This window comes from Durotheca rogersii (genome assembly GCF_024521655.1).
Source record: "Durotheca rogersii strain YMJ 92031201 chromosome Unknown GGS23scaffold_4, whole genome shotgun sequence".
In the NCBI taxonomy this organism is placed as follows: domain Eukaryota; kingdom Fungi; phylum Ascomycota; class Sordariomycetes; order Xylariales; family Xylariaceae; genus Durotheca; species Durotheca rogersii.
This window is the reverse complement of record NW_026251235.1, coordinates 851,926-868,179: the sequence shown is the minus strand read 5'-3', so window position 1 is coordinate 868,179 and position 16,254 is coordinate 851,926. Positions and strand designations below refer to the sequence as shown.

At 54.6% G+C, this 16,254-nt stretch overlaps 4 protein-coding genes across 4 annotated transcripts; 1 reads left to right on the top strand and 3 right to left on the bottom strand.

Annotated features, from left to right (window-relative positions):
- Positions 1-271: 271 nt before the first annotated feature.
- On the bottom strand, positions 272-1,316 carry GGS23DRAFT_359393 (uncharacterized protein). Its single transcript, XM_051513228.1, has one exon. The coding sequence runs from the start codon at positions 1,119-1,121 to the stop codon at positions 504-506; it is 618 nt and encodes a 205-aa protein (XP_051374612.1). The 5' UTR covers positions 1,122-1,316; the 3' UTR covers positions 272-503.
- Positions 1,317-1,637: 321 nt separating this feature from the next.
- GGS23DRAFT_617021 (uncharacterized protein) lies at positions 1,638-5,466 on the bottom strand. The gene is made up of 3 exons (XM_051520827.1): positions 4,561-5,466; positions 4,239-4,496; positions 1,638-4,177 (listed from the first exon to the last, which is right to left on the bottom strand). Exons 1-3 carry the CDS (start codon positions 4,994-4,996, stop codon positions 1,734-1,736), a joined length of 3,138 nt encoding a protein of 1,045 aa, XP_051374611.1. The 5' UTR covers positions 4,997-5,466; the 3' UTR covers positions 1,638-1,733.
- A 471-nt stretch (positions 5,467-5,937) lies between these two features.
- Positions 5,938-8,783, bottom strand: GGS23DRAFT_603381 (RNA-binding domain-containing protein; the record flags this gene model as incomplete). The annotated part of the gene is made up of 3 exons (XM_051519468.1): positions 5,938-7,443; positions 7,640-8,497; positions 8,556-8,783. 3 exons carry the CDS (start codon positions 8,781-8,783, stop codon positions 5,938-5,940), a joined length of 2,592 nt encoding a protein of 863 aa, XP_051374610.1.
- A 996-nt stretch (positions 8,784-9,779) lies between these two features.
- Positions 9,780-10,435, top strand: GGS23DRAFT_603380 (dynein light chain type 1-domain-containing protein; the record flags this gene model as incomplete). Its single annotated transcript, XM_051519467.1, has 6 exons — positions 9,780-9,831; positions 9,908-9,930; positions 9,991-10,024; positions 10,091-10,152; positions 10,215-10,284; positions 10,371-10,435. 6 exons carry the CDS (start codon positions 9,780-9,782, stop codon positions 10,433-10,435), a joined length of 306 nt encoding a protein of 101 aa, XP_051374609.1.
- Between the last annotated feature and the right edge of the window lie 5,819 nt (positions 10,436-16,254).

The following is a 16,254-nucleotide window of genomic DNA, read 5'->3' as shown; positions in this document are numbered from 1 at the left end:
GTCACGAGATACCCGCGAAATTACAACATTACCCTGCATCGGACTTCGACCTCGGTATAGGCAATAATATACATCATCGACGGTTCTATTTTGGCCACTTATTGCTTGGCTCGGAAAGTCATCCCATCTCGGCGCTCACCGGTGAGAGGAAGTCATCCGTGGTGGCTTGCGCAGGTAGGCCGCGATCAAAAGAGTACCTAAAGAATAGTAAATAGTGTCCAAGTTGAGTCAGTAGAAGCCTCGATTCTGCGCGAAGAATTGACTGTGTCCTTCCTGGTCCTGGGTACACACACTCGCAGCACGCCAAGACGCGTCCCCCAAGGCGACCCGACAACGACAACCCCTGCCGAGCAGATGTGGATACGACTTTACTCGCCCCAGCAACCCAAGCACGCAACCCACCCCAACGGCGCTCGAGACGCGGCCGAGATCTCCGACTCGCAGCGCAGTGCGTCCCATCTCCTCGGCCTTACATGTCTGAAGGCACCCCAGCGGCTAGGTACCTAATATTTCTCGCAGAGCCCCCGCTGTCTTGATTGCCCTTTCCTTTTTCCCTCCTTTTTTTCCCTCCTCTCCCTCTTTTTCCTGCTCGTTTGCACGTGAAGATATTCAGGGGCGAGGGAGGGGGAGGCGCGGGCGTTCACGAAGTAATTATACACGTAGTAGCACTTATCTTGACCTGCCCACCGACCTCCCTCGTCAACGTCACGAGCAGCAATGAGAAAAAAAAAATTTTTTTTTCGAAAGAGGCCAACGTGAGGTCCCTGCCGGTTGCGGCGAGGAAGGGAGAGGGACAGAAGAGCATGTGGCCGGGACGAAGCCAAGCGTATCGCGACACAGCTAGGAAGAAAGTCACGGTGAATCGATAAGGATGCGGGAGGCGGGTTAAGCTGACGACAATGTATATATGCTATATACCAAGATAATAAGGAAACGAACACGCTATCGCCTCCTACCCTGAACACCCCGACCAAATCCTGGACCCAAGGGAGGCCACCAAGGCCACCGCCCAAAACCGCCGCAGAGGGGACCGCCAAAAGTCCCCGTGATCGATGGTACAATGCGAGAAGAGAAAGGAAGACAACCCAATTCCCGCCAAAGTGTAAAAAAGGCACCTGCATAAGACCCGTCCTAGCCGCCGACGAGAAGACGGTTGGAGACGGGAGGTTACCAGCGGGACTTCAAGAAGTCCCGAAGAACGAAAAAAAAAAGGCCATATTAAGAGTTCATTTCCGAGAAGAAAAAAGGTCCCGGGCACGTCCCACGCCAACCAACCGGTGATAGCCGCCCTGGCCTGCGTGTAGGGAGCCAACTTTTGAGAGAGAAGTCGTGAGTTAGGTAGGTAGGTAGGTAGGTAGGTAGGTAGGTAGAAGAGGAGCGTGGGCGAGGGGGCGGCAGAGCAAGCAGCCGCGCCGTCGAACCACAACCCGATATACCCGCCCTTCGCGCGCCCGGCCCCAGCCGCCCGAGGGGAGAGAGAGGTAATTACACTTGGCGCCGTGGCGGGCGAGCATGGTTCCGGATGCGAAGGGCGAAGAAGAGAAACTGACGCCAGGCGCGTATTAGGTAGAGTGGTGGACCGATGGGCCGGCGGGAAAGGAGGCGATGGGCGTAGCAGGGAGAGGGAGATGGGAGGGGTGCGTACGCGCGGGAGAAGGTCAGATCAGGCCATGTCGGACGTCTTCGTGGCAACGGCGGGGTGGTGGGAGCGCCCTGGCGGTTGCCCGTGTGCCTTAGAGGTATCCCCGGCCGTCGTCCATCACGGCTGCGGGCGCGCCCGGCCGCTGGGCTGGCGTCCGCGCGCTGCTGTGCTGGTGCGATAGCTTACGGACCGAGTAGGCGGGGTACCTCGCGCGCTCGTCGTCGTCGTCGTCGGCGCTCTCTGCGCGGCCGCGCTTGCGCCCTGCCGCCGGGGGAAGCGGGTGCGGGTGCGGGTGCGGGTGCTGGTGCGGGCGCTGCGGGTGTGCGTGTGGTAGTGCCGAGGAGCGCGACGGGGCCAGGTCTGGAGGGGTGTCGCCGAGGTTGAGGGGGTAGTGATGCGCGTCGCTGAGGGCCCAGGGCCCCGGGGCGATGGCGGAGGGGTCGGCGGTCGGCCACACCGGCCAGGCGCCGTCGCCGTGCTGGTCCGGATGGAGTGGTGCGGGCGGTGGGTAATGGCTATGCGGGTGGAGGCCGGCGTCTCTGTCGTCGCCACCGGCCCAGTGTGACGAGCTTGATGTGCTGATGCTGTCACGGGCCGAAGCAGGCATCCCCGGGGCGGTTGCCCACAGAGGCTCGCCCGCGCCCGCGCTGGTAGTCGCGCTCGTTAGGGCGGTGGTATCGGCCCAGGTGACCCCGTACCCTGGTCCCCAGCCTGTGGAGGGATCCAGGCCGAGCCCGGCAGCACTGCTGTTCTGTGAGGTGGCTGTCCAGTTCTGTAGATTGGGATCACATTGGGAACCGGCTACTCCGAGGCCGGAGAGGAAAGGGTCGGCGTTGCTGTCGCGTTCAGGGGCTATTTCGGGACCGCTTGTGCCATCAGAAATAAAACTCAGCTGGTGGTGTAGGGAATGCTCAGTGCCACCATTGTTGATGGCAGTGTTCGGGTCGTGGAAGTGGGGCGGATAGCTACCGTGGAGCGAAGCTGTCGGAGGAGGGGTGACAAGGCCGTTGTCGAAAGAATCGAGCATGTCTAGGGTGGAGAGTCGGTGTTGTGGGTCTGGTGGAGGTTGACGGGATTGTTGATGATGGTTCCCGGGCAGGATAGGGGCCGGGGCGATGGGAGGTGGCGCGTCAAACGCGGCACTCAGGTTCTCATGCATCGCAGCGTTGACATGGTGTTGGTATCCGGGGTTGGGTGACATGACGCTGTCGCGGGAGACGGACGGTGAGCCCGAGAGGTACGCTCTTTGCTGGTGGTATTCTGAGGTCGGGTCAACCTTGGTGAGAAACCTCCAGTTCGTGCCTGGTGCCACCATCACCGTCTTGCCCTTCTCGTCCGTGTGCTCGTGTACAGGCACGAATGTCCACAAGATGACGGCGCGTCGTACCCACCCGGACTTTCCGGTCTCATCGTTAGGCGCTGACCAAATCTCTTGGTACATGGCGACCTTGGAGAGGAGCTCCTTGGGGGTGGGAATCTTACCATTCCCTCCCGGCTTACGCGACGATTCGTCGTCCTCCTTCTTGATACGCGCGGCTTCACGGTCAGCATGCGTCGGCCGGGAACCCCTCGCCGAGTCGGCCCCCTTTCTCTCTCTCCGCTCCTGTTCGGCGGTGACATACGGGGCGAGCTTAATGAACGTGTTAGCCCAGCTGGCAGCTGGAAATGGCACGCCGATAGTGTCACGACTACCGCGGCCGGCGCAGTCGCATCGCCCTACGCCGTTGCATCCGACGCGATGCGAGACGATCACCTCGACGGGGTTCGTGCGGTCCCAAAAGTCGGGCTCCGAGCCCGAAATGTGTAGCTCGTCGGGCTTCATAACAGACGTCACTGACCTCCAGGTGTGATTATGCAGTTCGGGTCGGCTGATGGACAACTCCACCATGCCATTGAGCTCCGACCCATCGGGGAATTTGGACGTCGAGTGTAAGTCGAGCGTCACCTCAAAGTGAAACGTATCACAAGGGCCGACCACGCAACGTGAGGTCCGCTCGTCAGACGGCTGGGTGTCGTTCAGCGCTGTGAGGAGCTTCTCCTTTAGGTCCGGGAACTGGACGTCCCATCTGTTAGTAATCTCTTTAGCCGATGACGATTCCTTTTGGGAGAGCGCTCTGGTGTATTCATGTAGAAGTACGGTCGGGCGGTCTCCGTTACGGGGGAGATCTTTGTAATCCTTGCCCTCGTTGAGCTTCAGGTGGGGGTAATCAGCCTCTCCGAGCCATTGGCCATTAGGTGTATACCCAGTAATTTGCTTCTTCGTCGTACCGTCATCAGCCTTGATATGCTTCTCCTTAATGTTGACTTGAGACGATGAAACGAAGATCCAGCATTGCTTGGGGCGGAGAAATACGTCGTTGTCTGCCCCGAGGAGACGCGCAAAGTATTCATAGTTGGGCCGTTCGTTGGGGAGACGGCCGTCGGCTATTGAAATGAGCACGCGGTTATTCTTAAAGGATTCCGTATCGTCGTCATCTCTCATTAGCTTCTTGTCGTCTTCCTTTGCGTCCCTCTTGCTAGGGAAGATGAAGTGGACTGTGAAGCAACTGTTAGCTCAAGTGTATCTGCTAGAAGGCAACGACATGTCACTACTGACAAGTGACCAAGGTTGCAAAGAACCCTTTGAGGACTTGGATGTGACTTGACACCTGCTTCCTTCCCCTGTACATAGGGTGAGGCTTTCCGCCTGGTCCCTTCTCCCTCTGCTGTCTATTGGGGATGACTTCGCCATGCTTCGGGGGGTGAAGTAACCAGTGGTAGATCCAAAGGTATTCAGTAATAAGCATGTTCCGACCGTATAGGATAGTCTTGGAGCTGAACTTCTTTCGGCCCATCTGTGGGATCAGGAGAAGGGCTGTGGGGATAGTTAGCATGTGTGAAGGTCTCAGGGCCCTTCATCCATCTCGGTAGTTACTCACCGTCGAGAAAGGCATCTTCCAACCAGAGTGGCCATATCGGTTGCTCCTTTTCGAGCTCCTTTTGCATTACTTTATTACGATAGTCGGCGAAATGCTTGTAAGCATAGATGGGGTTGCTGCTGCCCCGTGAATAACCCATTGGAGATTCTCGTAATGATGCATCTCGTTGAAAAGAACGTCCGCCTCGGTAGCTTGTCCCATAGGTCGAAGTCAAGACCTGCGTAGGGACTATGGGTGGTGTTGGGATGGAATGAATGGGAGGGGATATGGAGTGACTGCACAACGCCAAGGCCGCGAGACTATGCGGTTGGACGTTGCCTGTAGATTCGCCCAGAGGCCGGCGTGTTAACGGCAACCCTTCATGGTCGGTATCGTAGGCATAGTCTGATACTGGGGAATATCGCTGAGATGGCAAGATGGGTCGTGAATGCTCCATTGAAGGGGTGGTATGGGGGAGAAGATGATAAGAATGCTCCAGGAAAGAATGGCGAATTCTAAAGAATGCCTTTGAGAGTGCCCAAGAACGTTGGGAGGCAGGATAAGATATGTCAACAGGAATGGCAGCGGTAGAGAATACCTATTACGATTATGACTGGGGATGAGTTTCTGGAGAGGACCTCTGGCATGAGAACTGAAGATCGATATATATTATGAGGTTCACATTCTACCCTCTTCCCATCGCCGGACTCCCCATCCAGGAGTATAGCAATAAGTGTGCACCCCGATAGCGATATTGATGCCCTAGGTAGAAGACCCCGCCAAGAGCGCTTTCAAGGGCGCCTTGAAGAAAATGCGGCGCATAGTACCGACGCCATGATCCAGAAAAATGAAGCGATGAAGAGGGTGCATGACGTCGCGTCCACGAGTTGCGCGTGCCTTTGGAACGTAAGGGGTCTAGGATGAAGGTAGCAATGACGAGCAATAGCGATAACAATCGACTTACAGCGGGAATGTTCACTTCGTTACTGAGGTAGATTTTTTTTTTTCCTTCCTCTCTCACTTGTCTCAGGGCGCCGCTAGTAGACGGGCGTCGGCGAGGGTCGCAGGGGAATGTGATTTTGATTAAGGTACCGGTTATAGAGGATCACCACCAGGTCTAGGACTCGTAGTCATTCAGCCGAGAGGGGTTGTCAAAGAGTCGCCCTCGAAGGAGGGGGAGGGATAGTGTATCGCGAGTTGCCTGTGTGTTGCAGCATCGAACTTCTCCTGCGCTCACAAAAAGTGGCGATCAACTAGGCAATAAGGGCCTTCTCCTTACCAAGGGATGCGATCCCGCCCAATGAGCCACAATCCCTAGCTCCCAACGTGGCAATGCCCGGACTCCTTCGGTTACCTAGTCAGGGACAGGGTGGAATTATAGACACATTAGTTGCCCCTTTAGACCTCCCCTTCGTCCTCGTCGTCTCCTAGGGTCACCTTTTTGCGGCCCCCCCCTGTGAGCTGTTGCAGCGCTACACGGTTGGCTTGACTACCAACTTTCTTCTGCATTTTGGCGATTTCCTCCTCTGGGTCAATCACCTCGGCCTCTGCGTATTCTAGGATAAGCCTGCGTCCTAACAAATGAGTGTCCTGCAGCGCCAGCATCGCCGACTCGGCCTCCTTTGGTGACACAAACTCCGCGAAGGCGAAACCTTTGCTGGTAGAGTTGAACTTCTTAGGAATGCGGACTGATTTGAGCTGTCCATATGTGCTTAGAAGCGTTCGGATGTCTTTCTTGTTGACTTGGAACGGTACGTTCTTAATCACAATCTTCGTCCTCTGACCCGCAGCCTTCTTCGCATGGTCTTCTTGTCTGCGCTCCTCGGCTGCGTCACGCCCGCGATGCGACGCCCTGACTTGGAGTGCGTGTCCTCGGAGAACATGGCCGTCCATGGTCTTGAGGGCTGCCTCCGCGGTCGCCTTGTTAGAGAATGAGACAAACCCAAATCCCATACTGAGCACTTGGCCGGGCTTCTTGGGGTCCTTTTTTGTCTTCACTTGAGCCGACTTGAACCCTTCGAGACGTGCGAATTCGTTCGCCAGCTCGGCGGTCGTGGTATCCCAGTGGAGGTTCTTGATAAATAGCGAGGCCAACTCGACAGGTTCTTGATCATGTCTTTCAAGCAGCTCCGACACGGACAATTTCTGCGCGCCAACCGGTGCTTCGGTTGCCACGGCTGCTTCACGCTGGGATTCCTTGGTAGCGTGTTTACTAGTGAATAAGTGCTTGGGCGCCTTTTCAAGAAATAATATGGAATCCTTGAATCGGCGGTACGCCAATTTCGCGAAGGCAGTCTTTCCGTGAGGAGCTTGCGCAAACTCGACAATGGCAATTGTACCGGCGGGCGGCATGAGTACTCTCAGTACCTGTCCATGTTCCTCGAAGAGGCTCCTAACTTCCTCAATAGTAGTGCCGTAAGGGAAATTCTTGACTAGGACCGCCTCGTCTCCTCGCGGCCCGGACTTGAAGGCGTGCAAATCAATACCATTAGCTACGAGGTACGCTTTTGTATCTTGAATCGTAGACGTCTCGGCAATTGCCTGCTTAACAGCTGCGTCAGAGCTGGTGGGGTCAAGGAGTTCTGCCTTTGAGATGCCTAGACGATTAGCAACGGACGCATTGACAGCATCCTGACTCATGTAGAGAGAATTCCAGTTGAATCTCGACACGGCTGCCTCCGCCTTCTTCCGAATTAGATTTTGCTGCCTCAGTGGCAGTTTGGACAGCGCAAATTCATCGAGAGTCTGATCACGTTTTGCCGATGCTGGGAGCACATGCAATATTCTTCCTTGGAAAGAGGAGTGATCGGCTTGAAACGCCTTGGCTGCGTCGTCGGAGCTGGTAAACAAAACGAAGCCGATTCCACGGTTATTTTCGTTCGCCTCGTCCATTGGCACGTGAACCTATGTTAATTTTAGCAGGAATGAAAATCAGAGAAGTGACGAGAACTGGTCAAGGGATGGATCTCAGACACGAAGCATCTACTAAAATACTGGCCCAGGGTTTCTCATCGGATACGCAAAGGTATCAGCTGTCCCTATCTGGGGTTCATCATAGATCAAACCAAGCCGGAGTTACTAAGAATTAACCAAATCTTACCTCCTCGACGTCACCGTATCGTCCGAAGTACGATCTCAGATCTTCTTCTGTCGCAGAGTACGGCAAATTTCGCACGAATAATCTCGAGGTCCTTCGGATTGAATCATAATCGTCATCACCGCTGTTTCTCGTGTTAAGTTCGTCGGGATTTGGTGGTTTGCTCTGGTTGTTCGCGATCCCGCTCGCATCGAGGGTTGAGTCGACGACCTCGGCTTCGTCTTGTTCCTCACTTGGTGCTGTTGATGGCAGGATCTCGGCCGGCACTACACTAGATACAACATCCTCAGCGTCAACTAAGTCTAGAAGCCTGTTTGTCCGTGATCGCAGCCAGTCGTCGTCCGTAGCGGCGGCAGCGACGGTAGCGGCAGCGGCGGTAGAATGAGAGCTGGATTCAGTTAAATCCATGTCCATCACATCTGATACCGCTCGTCCTCCCGTCGCTCCTTCGACTACCACATCCTCCCTCCGAGAGGTGCCGACTGTATTCTCGGTAGAAGCCTGTCCCTCGTTGCTGTTCTTAAAAGGTCCGGTTCTCTTTTGGAAACTCGGGATAGTCTCATATTCGTCATCAGATCCCCCTCCTTCAGCAGAAGCGGCCATCATCTTGGTCGGGGGCTCATCTGAAAACATTGGCACAACGCCGTGTATTTTGTTGGCCGATGTCTTTGCGGGCTGCATGATGCCGAGATACTCCTGCAGCTTCGGGTTGGATTCGTCAAGCGCATCTCGTTTTCTCTTCTTCGCATTTTCGTGCTTTGCGTCAGGCGTGGAACCAGACGCCGGAGCGGCCGCGGAGGCACCTCCAACAGCTCGTCCCGTTTTCCGTTGCTTCGTTCGAAGCAAGGAGGGATCGGCTATCTATAAGCATCAATGAGCCCATGCGAGCTGACTCCAACAACTAGGTCTAGATACTAACAGGCTTGGCCAACTCAACACCTATCTTGGACATGCGCACAAAGGTGCGGTTGAAATAATCGACCGCACTCGCCGCCTCCTGCGGGCTCTTATAGCCAACATATCCGATCCTTCGGTGAGGTATTAGCTTGACGTCTGTGATCTGGCCCTTGGATGCGAAGTGCTTGCGCAGGTCGGCCTCGTTAAGATTTGGTGGCAGACCTTTGACGAAGATTCGCGACGAATCCATGGTGTTTTGTGTGAGGTCGTCGGGTGTACGCAATTCGGAGAATGTTAAGTCGCAGAGCGTATCTCGAGGCCGTGGTCAGCTAACTTTTAACGTCTCACCGCTATGGCTTATCCTGCATTTTAGATCATGGCGGTAGAGTGTCGGAGGATACAGCAACGCGTCGTGGTTGTGGCAGCGCTGACTGGTGAAGGGAAGGGGATACGGATATAGACATATATGTGCACAGGCAAAGTGGTGGAATATTTTTATTTTTAGGGGGAAAAAAAGGCAAGAAATGTCTTGCGGTCGATGATAACGCCTTATCTTCACGTGATAACACACACTCAAGATGATTAGATAATATCTCCACTTGCGGCTCTTCCACCATTACCGGAGCCCATCACCCAGTAGGTATCCATTTCCTTACGTAAGGCAGACAACATGGCCTGTGCGTACCTGGGTGTACACAGGTACGTCGTGACCTTATATATATAGGTACGCTCTGCATGTACCTTTGCCCTCCTCAGCCCGGAAACCCGCCCAGGCCGATGGTTGGTCCATCGCTGCACGCCGCATCTCACGCTTCTCGAGCCGTCTAGAAACACGCGACATTTGGGCACAGACTCCCCCAATACCCGCGCCTCACCAGCCAAGAACTCACGCCTGACTCGGTTCTACAAATCCTAGACACCAGACACCAGAATCCGCCCATAGTAACCGCAGCTCATCATCCAACCCGCCCTGTTAGGTACTATCTCGTCATCGAGGCCGCCATCAGATCCAGGTTTGTCCCAGCCAACACGCGCACAGATTCACGCACACTTTTGCTCGTCCTCCCTCCCGCCCCTAGCTCATCCCCGGCCTTCTTCAGAACTGTTAATGCGCTCTCTCGCACCTCCGCGCTTCCTCTACCTTTTACCCCGGGTCTCGGGCCGTATTTGCTAATGATATCGTCTGCTAAAGAGCCCTCGCGTCGAACGATTCCAAGACCGATAGCCACGAATCAAGAATATGACGATGACGGAACAACAGTCGCCCCCGCCGGCTAATGGCCGTGATAAGCTCGAAGGTCGGTTTCCCTGCCTCCCGGCACCGGGTCGCGAAGGTGTGGTTTAGCTAACGAGTCTCTCTCCTCCGCCCTGCAGCTCAGATCAAATCGGCAGATATGGTTAGGATTGCCTAGAGAACGAGGATATATCTCCACTGCGAACTGACAACGTAGCAATAGACAGAGGACATGCAGCAGGAAGCAATTGACGTCGGTACGTGTGGTCGGTTCGGCGCTGCCGGTCTATTTACACATTCTGGTTCTGACGCTGGTCACGTAGCCCAGGAAGCCATGGGGAAGTACACGATCGAGAAGGACATTGCCCAGCATATCAAGCGAACGGTGAGCTCGACGTCCGAGAGATCGAACCCGGTCGGCAGGGGATACTAAATGACGATTAACAGTTTGACGAGCGAAAAGGTCCCACCTGGCACTGCATCGTGGGGAGGAACTTCGGAAGCTTCGTTACCCATGGTATGTCTGCAATGCCACCTTTGTCTATACTCAGCACCGAGGGATTTCGGTTATTAGGCTCGTGCGCGTGCTGATCCTAGCTGCAGAGACAAAGCACTTCATCTACTTCTACCTAGGGCACTGCGCCATCCTATTATTCAAGACGCAGTAGAGCCGTCGGCGGTTAGCTTGCGGCCTCCAGTTATCCCCCCGGACTCTCGCTCCGGCGGTATTGGCGTTTTTTGTTTGGGCATCGAGATTGCTAGCGAACGTCAGAACGGATGCTCGCCGAGGACATGAAGGCTAGTGTGGTAATACAGACCCGGAATGTATCATTTGATGGCGGCGTCGACGGCATAGGACTCCTGTACATGATAAAAATTCTACACCCACCATCCATCAAGACAGCCTAAATTGCCCAAAACTAGGAGCGTGCGGTAGAATCGGCCCTGTGTGGGTAAGGTGAGAGAGGCCGTTGAGCCACCACTGCGCCGGGGACGGCTGCTTGCCCTGGCTCCCGTTTCTCGTTCCTGATTAAGATGCGCCTCGCCGGGTATGATGATGTGCGCGCCCAGTAGGATGTACAGACATCCAGCCTCCGGACCTGACTTCCGCAGGATCCCTTTCCGGGACGCGGCACCTCTTGAAAGCAATCTATAAATCTCCGAATCAAATCCAGAAAGGAGGGGTCAGCCGGATCCCCTCGCGGGTATACACATGAGGGATCGAAGTAGCCGCCGGCGAATTGTTTATTTATACCAGGCATGCACACGTCTATTTATACTTCTCTAATTTGTGCCGGCCAGGGCGGGATGTCTGATCTCGGAGATACACATCAACGGGGCTTACCATGTGGGCGATGCAAATTCGCTCTAGATAGCTACGATGGTCCTCAGACCGTGGTCGTCTCTCTATATTCCGCTGGCATCGACAGAGTCGATATGTAAGCAGGGATTTGTCACGCCCGGTCTCCTCTGGCCCCCCCTCCCCTGGTCGGTGTATTATTCACACATGTCAAGGCGCAGAAGCGAATACGCAGAGGTCACATGGCCGATGCAACCTGTCTCCAATGCAGGATATCTCATCCGCTTAGTAGGACGGGCACTTCGTCCTCGCTGCCGCCCAGAGCGGCGTCTGCGCCCCGGCGCCACTGCGGAATGGCTACCACCGCTCCTCTACCGCCCGTGCACGATCGAATGTATTGTATGGGATCAGTGCTGTCGCCCAGCGCTGCTATTGACCGAAGTGCGACTGAAACCCGCAGCAGTCCCCTCGAATTCCGGCTTGTGACAGGCCGATACGATGCCCGAGAAGGGGGGAAACAACCAGAAAAAAAAGACCTACCTACTAAGTAGACCTAGGCATAGACCTCAGACGTGCACGATGACGAATGACCGGCCTAGACCTCTACATCTCATTCTCACGCTGCTCTAGGGGAGGAAAATAAAACTTATAAACGCTTTCCGCCCAGCCTAAACGGCTCCGCCTCCCAAAAGCAAGCATGCTTCTGTAGGTTGCCTTAATGTTGCAATTCCCACGCTATTAGCGAGAACACCTATCTAGGTAGAACACTAGGAGATAGGGAGGCGATACGGAACCGATCCGAGCCTCTGACATAAGAGGTTATCTTCACCCACCTACCTGCCTGTCTCCGGGCTTACCCTTACATTCCCGTCGGACGAAAAGACCCCAAGCTTACAGTCATCAGTTTCAATCGATATGTCTGTCTACTTAGGCCTAGGTAGGTACCTGCTCGAAAGAGGGGAAGTCGAGATTACGGTCCGTACCACCAGGTGTGCTGCACACATACACATGGTTGTATGCGCGCCGAAACCAGCAACTATTCCCTCCTCGCTAGTATTAGGTGGGTATGCTGTGCGGGTAGGTAGGTAGGGTACCTTATACCTACGGCATGTGACGCTGGCCGACACGAAGAAGGACAAGAGAGAGTGAGAGAGGGGAGAGAGAGGAAAACCGTCGTAACTATCTACAAAGAATAGATCACCACAGGCTCATCCGAGAACTCGGAGAATCGTACCATCAATGGCCACTCTCTCTTCGTCTCTCAGAGTTATCGGGTCTAGTGAGGCGGATCGAGAATGTGACGGCGGGGCAGCTCGGACAATCTCGACAGATGCTTGCATTTCCCGCAACCCACTCGCTCCGCCGCGCATGTGCCCAATAACAAGTCTGTAAATCTGCCTCAACCCATCGAGGTACCTCTGCTGGGAATGGGGGGGTTACGAGGTCAAGCAGTTACAACGTTTCCTCAAGCGTGGGATGGATGTGAGCATGGCTGCCATGGATGGAGCGGGGGGCTGGGGATCCAAGAAAGGAAAAGGGAAAGTCGACCAAGAAAAAAAAACGACACTCTTTTCACTAGGTAGGTAGTAGCAATAGGAATACCAACAACATCGCAGCACACGCCGGCTTACCGAGAGGCAATAGGTAGGCAGGTGGATACACGGGCACAGACAGGTACCTATCTTTCATACTCGTGTGCCGACGCTGCCCCCCCGTGTCCTTAGGAGTTCCTGGAAGTCTGGTGATAGGTACGTCCCAGACCTAACCAACACGCACGCAATGACTCGGTTAGAAACCGCTGGGTTCAAGCAGCTACTACAGGTCGGTTAGTAGTATTAGGTCGAAGTCACGTATGAATACATCTGCCTTCGAGTTTATCCGCGCAGAGTATAGTCGAATAAAGGATAGGCGAATCTAAGATTCCCAAGCGGCCGTTGTGGACTCGCGCCGGCCGCCTCCCCCAACCTGTCTCCGTATAAGTGCCAACGGCCCAATACGCGGGCAGGCTTACGAGAACCTGGGGAGGGTCCGCTCTCGCTCGTCGACTGAAGGGGGACAAGCGCCGACCGAAAGAAGAGATGGTTCGCGCTCCTAATGTCCACGCTACCACGTAGCACGTACGTTAGTCTACCGAGCCTTCGGATAGGACAGTCAGGTGAGGCAATCGGGCACACGGCGTAGATCGCAGCGGCGAGAACGAGGGGGGCCAACCATAGAGAGACCAAGGCGCCACCGTGATGAGAGGGAGTAGGACATAGGCGCATCCTAAGCTCTAGCTACCGATTCGTGCCGATACTAATCCAGCCATGTGATTGAATAGGTAGGTAAAGGGGATACACGACGTCGTCACCGAATGACAATGCCATTAGACGGTCAGGTACCGATAATGTAACGAGTTTGGAGGGTTCCCTAACCAGTATCTAACGTAGGCAGAGGTACCTAATAAGATGCCTACCGAAGAGCACCTACACTAGCTTCATTTGTAACCCATGGAACTTGAAGACGGGGATAGCTCTCGCATCCCGGATCTTATTGTTATGAGTACGCTTTGCCGCTACCAGCAGCTACGTACGTGTAGAGGTAGGTATTAGTCAATAGTAGGTAATTGGGTTAGCTAAGCGACCCTACCTCCCAATACCTAACCTCCTATACTGGAGTTTCTTAACGGCATTTACCGAATGCATCTTCGCAACAGAACCGTGAGATCAGTAGGTTACTTAACGAAGGATAGGTTCGATTCCTAACAGCGCTACTTGGTAGTCTTCGTTCTTTAGCTCATCTCCGTGGAGGCACACACCAAAGGAGACGTCCTCTTCAAAATACTTCAATAGCAAGCTTAAGGGACCTGCGAAGGTTCCCGTCCGGAGTCGGTAGATACGACAACCTACCTAACCTAGGCCAACCCGTAGGTACGCAGGTAGGCTATCTAGTTAACGTAGGATGCGCACGTAGTAGGGCCTGGCCGATCGATCTACCACGGCTTGTCAGACGACGATGATTCTCCCCTCCCCTCCTCTTCCGAATCCCGCGTCCCGGCCCTTCCAGCGCAGTTGTGCAACGCACAGCAACGCAACGCAACGCAACATGGCAACGCAGCGATCTCCCACTTTCAGACGGGCAGTAGCCGCGTCAAGACCTCCGCACCCGTCCCAATACGCATGCCCAACACGCCACCAAAGCACGGCCAAGCCAAGCGCCCAGCATGGTCGCCCATGTTAGCGATGTCAACAAGGACAACGATGACAAACAACACCACGAAGCAATCTTTCCTTCTGCTTCTTCTTCGCAGAAAATTGGTTTACCTACGTGTTCGGGATGGCGAGTGACGGCATACCTCATCTTCCTCCGTTCGGGTTGCCTACCTATTCGTCGTTTCGATCGTCTCGGCCTCCCCTTTGCCCCCCGGCGAGTAGTGCAGGCTCGCACTTGAAACTCGGTCTCATGTTAACGTGGACAGCAGTGATTGAGCACCCGGGTCCGCGCCTATGCCTCAACGTATACAATACATGTGCGTATGTACGTACGTAGGTAAGTTTACAAATACGTAGGTATATCGATCGCAAAGCTCCGGGTGGTGCGATTTGTCGTTTGTCGAGCCACCGGGGGGCCGCAGGGCGATGGGTACGGCAAAGATAGGGCGAAAGGAGGTAGGTAACAAGCCATGTAGGCAGGTACACAGAGATGAAATGTACGTATGTAGGAAGATGTGTATAGAGTAACTGAGGCAACTCCACGGCATATATACATGCATATACATACCTTCATAGCCATGGGTAATGGCTGGCGGCGATGGTGGGTGGTGGTGGTGATGGTGGTGATGGGCTGCCGGTAGTGGGGCGGACGCCACGTCCCATGTTCACCCAGACGGAATTTGCAATTCCTTTTGGTCGTCGACCCTCGTGGCGGCATCCAGCCCGTAAGCCCGTGCAGATTCTCGCGTGGATGACCTGCAGCTGAGAAGTACATACACATACATACATAGGTAGGTAACATACATCTAGGTAGGTAGGTAACATACAAGATACAGATGGAAGATGATGGTAAATGCCTCCAAATATATATCCCTATCTGTACAGCAATATACCTACCTACCTACGTATAATCGTAAAAAGTCTACATGGGGGCAGATGTATGTACTCTAGACATGGCATTTGACAGCAGACGAAAAGAAAAGAAGGCAAATGTTTCAACGATCGTTCCCGCCAACGGCGCCTCCTGTCCCCTTCCTCCCCCCCCCCCTCCTCGCCCTCTTCCCCCTGTCAACGCTCTAACAATCGTGGTTGGTGTCAGCTGAATGATGTCAGGGCGTAATCCCTCAGCTCGCCTCTACTGCCTGCACTCATGCATGTGTATGTAGTAGGCAGGCCGGAGGGCTCTCGGATATACTACGCGCCAGCACATGGTAGAAGGAGAATAGAGAGAGGGAGAGGGAGGGAGGAGAAAGGCAGGCTTGTCTTGCAGCTTGCTTTATCCGACTTACTTACCGACTCCATCCGTTATGGAGCAGGGAGGCATCTTGTCCCTATTACCGAGGACCACGGTGGATTTGTCGCTAGCACCGCCGGTTCGTCATGATACGGGGCTTCCGTTGCGTGTGTTGTGTATGTACGTAAGGATTGGCCGGCGCCCCCCCCTAAAGCCAATCCTCTCCGTCTCGACGGGTATCGCCTGGGCGTCATATAATCGACATGCCGCCCAGGATCCGCACGTCCACGATCCATACTACGGCTAAAACCCACACAATGCCTACCGCAAGAGCAGCGGCGGCGGCGGCAGTGGCAGTGGCAGCAAAGACGCAGACGCAGACATAGCTCGTCCACCTGCTCGGCCAACAGCTTCTCGTTCGGCTGGCATGACGGCCGACCTATTTCCAGGTCGATAGGACGGGCGCCTCATTTTAAAAGGTGTTCACTACCTAGCGGCTGCGGCCATCTCATTGGGTGAGTCTCGGATTTCGGTTGTAGATTTCTACCACACGTTTCAACGGACAAAGCGAGACTCTATGCATGGCCCCCCTTCGAACCCCTGTCACTATGAAGACAAGATTTCCCGGTAGTGCCTGGTAGATTCTACTCGTGAGAGAGAGGAGAGTTAAATGGTGAAAAAAAAGGAGGGAGGCAGTATCGAGTAGGCGAGATTGTCAGAGATTCCAGAAATTCCAATGTGGACCGGCGACCAAGTACCTCG

Bases quoted from the DNA above. Each gene is read 5' to 3' on its own strand.
- GGS23DRAFT_359393 (XM_051513228.1), bottom strand. From the start codon at position 1,121: ATGCAGGTGCCTTTTTTACACTTTGGCGGGAATTGGGTTGTCTTCCTT.
- GGS23DRAFT_617021 (XM_051520827.1), bottom strand. From the start codon at position 4,996: ATGGAGCATTCACGACCCATCTTGCCATCTCAGCGATATTCCCCAGTA. The intron at 4,497-4,560 runs GTGAGTAACTAC...CTATCCCCACAG, and splicing joins GGAAGATGCCTTTCTCGACG to CCCTTCTCCTGATCCCACAG. The intron at 4,178-4,238 runs GTCAGTAGTGAC...GTTGCTTCACAG, and splicing joins CTTTGCAACCTTGGTCACTT to TCCACTTCATCTTCCCTAGC.